The following is a 7,769-nucleotide window of genomic DNA, read 5'->3' on the forward strand; positions in this document are numbered from 1 at the left end:
CGTCTGACAAAGTGATCCAGCTGCAATCCAGCTCCTATTGACAGCACAGGGAATGTTTACAGGATACTCTTTGGGGCTTAATTCTCAGATTGAGGTGTATACCAGACATATGTGGTGCTCAGGATGAGTGCTCAGCCATTTCCACTTTGGCTAAGTCACCTTTCTTGCTGTAAAAGAAGAGCATGAGCAGGTATTTCACTGAGGAACCAGAAAAACCCAACACTAAGCGTGGGTTGTTTTTTTTTTTTCTCCTTTGTGCTTGCGGATTTCACTTCTTGAGTTCCTGCCCTTCCCTTCAAGAAACCCTTGTGTTTGTCCCCCTCAGGTACTACTCAGACATTGCCAAGATGCCAGCAATCAGTGACCAGGACATGAATGCTTACCTGGCTGAGCAGTCCCGCATGCACATGAACGAGTTCAACACCATGAGTGCGCTCTCCGAGATCTACTCCTACGTGGGCAAGTACAGTGAGGAGGTGAGAGCCTGGGGGCACCTCTGGGGGGCCAGGGGACAGCCCACCTATCCCCTGGTGTGCCACTGATACCTGTTGGCATCCTGGCTGGGAGGGTGGAGGATTTAAGGAATGAGAGACAAGGCTTGGGATTTGGAAAGGGAAGGTCTGGGATTCTGGGTCCCTGTTTTGTGTCTCTCTTGTTCAGTCAGGCTCAGCTGGTTTGAAGTAGTTGATGGTCAGATGTTAACTCACTGCAGAGGAGCCCTACATGAGCTTTACATCCAAAATGGGCAAAAAGTTGCTTAAGGACTGTGCCCAACGTTATTCCAGATACCCTAAAACACCCCAAAATGGTCCAACACAGACCTCAAGGTGTCCAGTATGGTTCTATGTATTGAAGGCCATGTGAGACCCCTTAGGGCATCTCAAGTGGCATGGCCAGGTGATGGATAAAGCTCATAAATAAATAAATAACAGATCTCCAAGATAAGAATCCATTTGATTGGTTGCAATCCAGAGGTCTGCATTGAGTCAGATCAAACCCAGCCTCCCTGCCTATCTCCCTCCTGGCTGACTGACTTGCCTGCATGATCTAACCTAAGCCTGGGACCCGCCTTAGAGAAGCTAACCCCCCCTCTGCTGCTTTAAGATGCTGGACTCAGTCATTTTGGGGAAAGAAGCTGAAATCCCAATCACTTCTTCCTCTCTCCTTTTCCAGATTCTCGGAGCCCTCGATCAAGATGACCAGGCTGGGAAACAGAAACTTGCCTACAAACTTGAACAAGTTATAACCCTCATGAGCATAGACAGCTGAGAACTGTCCTGCCAGGGACACCCTGGGAGGGATAAACCAAGTCGTGCCTCACTCAAGATCATCATCTTTACCAAGTGCAAGTTTTGATGGGCTGTAAGCAGAGTCACCCGAACAGCGCTCCTCTCTTTCTCCCCCGCCTCTCTTTTTCTCTCTTTTCCTTCTCTTTCCAAATCTATGGACAAAGCGACAGAGCCCCAGGGGTTAAAAGAAAAGACTGCAGAGGAATCTTGGCTCTGGGGCCATGAAGACATTTGGGTGGAGCTCCCCTTTTCACAGCTTCCCCTCTGCCTTTTGCCCTAGAGAGAAACTATTGAACACACAGGAAAACCCCACCAACCCTCCCCCAGCATCACATCCTCACTCTGCAGAGGTGAAACTGGGAGGTAACTTCTGCCATGCTGCTTTAAGTGCCCTCCAAGGGCTGCCGCCTCTGGAGAGGACATCGAAATGAACTCAGTATTACTCAAGTGTCCCCAAGGGGAAGGCAGCCTGCCTGCAGGGCTCCTGGAGGGCAGAGCCAATCCAGCTCCTCTCCTGCAGAGCCATTGCAATTCTGTCTCTTGGTAGCGACCCACTGGGAGAGGAGGCTCCCTGAAAAATGCCACAGCTTTGTCCAGAGCAGGGCCACCTTGGCTCATCCTGCCTGGGCAAACAGCTGCTCTCCTGGGGCAGGGAAAGGGTCAAGAGGGGATGAGGAGACCGACGCTGCCCTGTCCATGTGTTTCATATGGTTCTTCTTATTTTTCCAAGAGCCGCGTGTCCCCCTCCGTCTTTCCCGTCGTGTCCTGTTGGTCGTAGCACTGCAGCAAAACAGCAAAACGCTCTCTCTGCTCGCTGGCGTCCTGTCTGTGGTGCTGGTCCTGCTCCTCCTGGCCATGGAGAGCTCAGCATCATCCCCCTCGTTCCCACCTTGGCTTGGAAAGCAGTAGCCACAGGCCTCGGTTTGTTCCAGGCAAGGAGCTCAGCCTCAAAAGAAGAACCAGAAGGATTTTTGTTTGGTTTTTTTTTTAAGCTGTTCTTTCCATTTTGTTTCCTCAACTGGAACACAGCTGTTGTTTTCCCACAGTGGAATATCAGAGGGTTACTGAAATGCTTGCTGTGAAGTGAGGTGGTGCATGGAGCTGATGGTAAAGCCTTCCTTTCAAGCCACTCCTAAGAGGAAATGTCACCACACATTTTGGAAGGAAACACTGGAGGAAATCCAAATGAAACACTGCAAAAAATTCTTCTACCTAGATCCCCCCAGCCGAACTGCCTGTCTTCTGGAGGTCTCTGAACTGCTGTGAGCCCATCTGCCTTTTGGTGCCAACTCTTGGCCTTTCCTCTCCTCCATTTCTGGAACCAACAGGCCTTGCTGAAGGCACAGTTGCTGCCTAGGAAGGATTTTATCTCTCTTTGCACTTCTTATCCCTTCAGGGATCGCTGTCACCATGGGACAATTATGGGGGATCACCCTGTCCCTGTCCCATCCTCTGCTCAGCTTCTCTAGAACATCTCAACTTGTTTCATGCCCAACCAAAGGGGAGTGCGCTCCTGCATCTCTTTTGCCTTCAGCTGTTCCATTCACACGGCTGTCAGCCCAGATAACACCACGATTAGAGACCCTCGGGGCGTGGAGAACCTTCCTTGTTCACCAGGGAGGCAAGAGCTGGGTGAGCATTCATCTCCCCAGACATGAGCAGAGCTCCCTGGCAGATGGAGGAGCGGCTGGAGAATCAGCCCACGTCCACCTCACCCCATCCTCGGAGCAACAGCCTGGATCTGCTTTGCACCTGGAGGGAGGAAGGGGTGCAGGCAGGGTGTGTAACTTGATTGCAGAGCGAGTTTGTTTGGGTTCATTCCTGTCTCTTGCTGTCAAACCAGAACCTCTTGGGAGGGACAGATCCCGAGTGTGTGTGAGGGATGGTGTGGTGCAAGCAGGAGTCAGGCAGCGGGAGGGTTTCCTTCAGCCAAGCAGATACACACGTAGGCGAGTCCAAAACCACTCAGTCCAAAACTGGACGTGTCTGTGGGGAGAAAATCATCAGATTCACGTTGAAACAGCAAACTTAGGGACACGTCTTGGTTTTAAACCCCCAGACATTTCTCTGTTGATTGAATTCCAATTATTTTGTGCGTGTGTATCTGTGTGCGCGTGTGCGTTCCTTCCTCTTCTTTTTGGTTCTGCTTGCTTTCTGTTGGATTGCTGAGCTGATGGACTCATCATGCACCTTATGGACATCTCAGCAGTTTCAAGAGGCCTGCGCATTGGGGATGGTTTGGGTTTGGTTGGTTCTGCCATGGTTTTGTTGATCCATTTTAGTAACGTTGGCGCATGTTCCAGATCCATTGATTATGGCTGTGAAAGTGGGAAGTCCCACCAGAGCCAGTGGTAAGAAAATGACAACAAACAACACAAACACAGTATTTTTTATAAGTACGTAAATTCAAAAAAAAAAAAAAAAAAAAAGGGGAAAAATTTAAAAAAAAAAAAAAGGAAGAAACCAAAGGTTTTGACAAACAAAGTGCCACAAAAGATAAATATGGACCCTATTGTCATGCCTTGTACTCACAGCTGGATGGTAGGAGTCTAAGGACAAAGAGCTGGCTTGGAGGGAAGTGGTTATGAGTGATGGGCGATCCTGCCTGGACATGCGCACATGAGAGGAAGAAGAAGCTGTTTAACAGAAAACAAAAAAAAAAAAAATCAAAATGAACTGGTGTGATCCTGTACTGTTACTGAAGTCAGAGGAACACCACAGGGGAAATCTGAGACTCACCCTGTTTCTTTTCGATGTTTTCAGGGCTGTGTTTTTGGTTTGTTATGGTTGTTTTCCATGGTTGTTATTTTATTTCTTCTTGCTGGTACGGAGTTTTTCATCTGTATATTATATATATATATTTTTTCGAGAAAAACTTGAACACCTCAGAGACACTGAGAATGAAACACTTAGGGGAAATGGGAAGCACCAGGAGTGTGGTGTCTTAACCCTTTCCAAACTTCCCATTTAGGCATTTCTGCTTTCCCTCCACCCTCTTCTTTCCCCCATGCCCAGGATTTGAAAGAAAATCTGCGTTTTGCCTCTCTTTCATCTCCTCTTTATTTTTTTGTCTTTCTGTTCCTCTTTATTTTGGTGTTTGAGCTGGATTTGCTTTTTTGCTTGGAAAATGTGCCAGAATTGTGATGTAAATGCGTGGGCTTCCTTCCCTGTCCCCTTCAGTGCCCTTCCCATTTCCAACCAGTGTCCCAGAATCCCCCAGTCTATGAGAAGTCTTGGCATCTTTCTTCCCAGCCTCACCTGTTGAGCTAACTATTTTTTAAGTGCATGTAAAATACAACTAAAAACAAAGACACAAGCAGAAGAATGAGCCCTACTACAACACGGATGCTTTCTTTTCCTTTGATTTCTTTTCCCCCCACCTCCCTTTCGACACTTGACCAAAAATTCCTGACAAATAAGTAGTGTCCCACACTGTTTTCCAAGCCCCATGGAGAGAACTGGAGCCAAAGTTCCTAAAAGCCCATAGACAGGCTCCTAATATCCAGAATATTCCAGATGATAGGCTGGTCTTTACGGGCATTTCTCAAACACTGCAATCAAATAATTAATGCTGGCACCTGCAGCACCATCAGAAACAGGGGAAAGGGAACTCACGAGGACTCTCTGAGGTTCTGTGGAGAGAGTCAAGGTTATTTCTTCACTGCAGGATTTGCTCTGGGGCTTTGCCCCTGGGTTAGAGGAACAAAGGGTGAACAGCTCCTCTGCAAAGACCTCATGTCCTCCCTGTGAGGGGGACTCAGCTGTCAGTGACAGTGATCTGAGACCTGATCCATCACGTCATGTGCTGGTGCAGATTGAGCTTTCCAGTGGACATCAGTGTGGGGAAATTTGTCTGGAATGAGGTGTTGAGAAATTCAGCCACCCTCCTCTCCTAGCATAGAATCATAGGATGATTTGGGTTGGAAAAGACCTCTAAGATCAGAGAGTCTGAATGTTAAAACATGCCCCAGTCCTTCTCTTCCCACTCTTCATCCTGTCCTGAACATATCCAAAGGTTTGATCCAACCCTGCACACATCAGATGATTGCTCCATTAAATAAGAGGGCTATGACAATTTTCATCCTTGTAGTGTTACCATGCAGTTGTCTTATCTTGCGTCTTTGACACTGAAGACCATAAAATGTATTGGATCATGAGGATTTACCAGCAGAATTTCGTTTGGTAATTGCTTAGATTGAAAAATGATTACCAAAGTTTCCCGATCTTCTGCATTCACCCAGAAGAAAATGTTTGCTATGAAGGGAATGAGACCAAGCAAATCAGATAATTGTCATTATTTTTAATAGTGCTGTTGAAAACCAGTGGATCAAATTTGAAGAGTCCAGTCAGTGGTCAGCCTTTCTGTTGAGTCCCCTCTGGATTTCCTGGAGTTTGGGACGCCTGTGAGGTAAAAACCCAAGCACATCACAGCAAATATCAGAAGGACAGTTATTCAGAACTAAGTCAAAACATGAAATGTAGATCTGTCCTTCTCCAAGGCTTTAACAAAGTGCTTTGGGAAGAAACACTGCTATTTGGGGACTCTTCCAAAAGAGGAGAAATTAAAATATAAGTAGTCATAGTAGTCCTTCAGGGCAGGTGGAGGTTTTGGGATGTCCCAACTCCTGCCATCCAAACTTGGTGTGCTGTGGAGCAGGAAATTGGTGAAACACGTGAACCTTAACATCATGGTGTGAACCTCAACCCCCTGCCCATTCCCAGCCTGAATTTTCCTGCTTTGCAGCTGGTGCAGATCCTATTTCAGGGTAGTGTTTGATCCATGGAATCCTGCAGTTTTCCCTCACCTCTGTTACAGGGCAATGCCCCTTTCTCCAAAAAAACCTTGCTGTCTTACTGGGAATAACTACTTTGTGGAGAATGCTTTGAAAATAGAGCTTGTCAGCCATGTTTTATTTGGGATGGCCCAGTTCTCTACACTTGGAGATTCACCCAAGGGAATGGGACAGAGGCTTGCAGCAAAAAAAAAAAAAAAAGAATTTGTAGAAAGATGTCAAAAAAAGAAGTAAAAAAAAAAAAAAAAAAAAAACAAACCAGAATTTACAGTTGGAAAAATAAATAAACCCACCAAAAACCCCACAGAAGTAACAAAGCTGCTTAGTCTAACCAACCTGTCACGTGTTTGATTTATGTTGTTGTTGTTGTTTGTTCATTGGTTGGTTTTGGTTGTTTTTTTTTGTTTTCTTGGTTTTTTGGGTTTTTTTTTTTAATCTTCTGTTCTAAAAATGGAGAGTTTACCTCAAGAAATTCTTTCTGCTTGGAAACAGATCACCTCAAAGACGCTCGCAGCAGAGAGCAGTGTGCAGGGAAGCTCAGTAAAGCAAACTTGGGTGTGGAAAACAGAGGGAAAACCAGGACATTCAGGCTCTTTTCAGCATTCCCTTCTTTTACTGGTGTAGTCTGGCATTCCCCAGTGGAGAAGTTGCTGTTCACTTTCAGATAGACTGAGGCACAAGAGCCAGTTGGAGAAATCAAGGCACATGTCCAAGCTTGAAGTCCTTTCTGAAATATCTTAAGAGAAACTTGGTGTTATTTAAACTTTCTATGCTGCTCTTTCTCCATTCCCTGGAGAAATTCCACTTTCCAGCCCAGGCTGGGGTAAGGAAGCAGAGAGATTAGGTGCTAGCTAAATGCTCCCAGTGTTTTCCCCAAGGATTAGAGAGGCAACTGGATTATTTAAGGTCACAAGAGAGGCCCTTCCTTGTGTCTGACCCCGTGTCTTGGACATACACGTGAGCCCAGAAGTCTCATTCTCTGTTTTGCTAAAGCTTCCAACTTGAAATCAATGGAAAGACATTTCCTTTCACCACAGTGTTACTAACAGCCTCAAAGAGATGTCAAGACAGCATTAGAAAGGAGGTTGGGATCCTTTTTCTTAGGTTGTTGTTGTTGTTAGTTTGATTTTATTTTGAACTGATCCTAGTTAAAAAAGAAAGAAATAAAATCTATACTATTTAAATTGGAATCCCGTTGTTACTTGGTAAAGGCAAAGCTTCTGTACCTTTGTTATAATTAATTGTATACCTGTGTATGTAAATATAAGGCATTCCTATTTTGCAGTCCAGAACAAAAAAAGAAAAAAAAACAAACAAACAACTATTTGTAATATAGAATAAAGTTTATTAAAAAAAATAAAGAAATAAAAATGCCCCAGGCTGTGATGGCTGCTTTCTGTGTCAAATAGAGCCAGAGGGAGGGAACTGAAGTCAGGGAGAAGCTGGAAAAAGACCTTAAAGATCAAGTCCAGTTGTTAACCCAGCATTGCCACATCCTCCACTAAACCATGTCCCCATATCCACACATTTTGGAACCTTCCTTCCTTCCTTCCTTCCTTCCTTCCTTCCTTCCTTCCTTCCTTCCTTCCGACACTTCCTTCCTTCCGACACTTCCTTCCTTCCGACACTTCCTTCCGACACTTCCGACACTTCCTTCCGACACTTCCTTCCGACACTTCCTTCCGAC

At 45.7% G+C, this 7,769-nt stretch overlaps 1 protein-coding gene across 3 annotated transcripts in view; it reads left to right on the forward strand.

Annotated features, from left to right (window-relative positions):
• The window catches only part of PLXNA4 (plexin A4), a 459,202-nt gene extending 451,745 nt beyond the window's left edge, over positions 1 to 7,457 (forward strand). For all 3 annotated transcript variants that reach the window (XM_038153056.1, XM_038153057.1, XM_038153055.1), the window contains exons 31-32: positions 326 to 476; positions 1,174 to 7,457. In XM_038153056.1, coding sequence (XP_038008984.1) covers positions 326 to 476; positions 1,174 to 1,269 — 247 coding nt within the window. In that variant the 3' untranslated portion in view covers positions 1,270 to 7,457. The remainder of the gene's footprint in view (positions 1 to 325; positions 477 to 1,173) is intronic.
• Positions 7,458 to 7,769: the final 312 nt, after the last annotated feature.

The sequence above is a fragment of the Motacilla alba genome, chromosome 1A (genome assembly GCF_015832195.1).
Source record: "Motacilla alba alba isolate MOTALB_02 chromosome 1A, Motacilla_alba_V1.0_pri, whole genome shotgun sequence".
Lineage (NCBI taxonomy): Eukaryota > Metazoa > Chordata > Aves > Passeriformes > Motacillidae > Motacilla > Motacilla alba.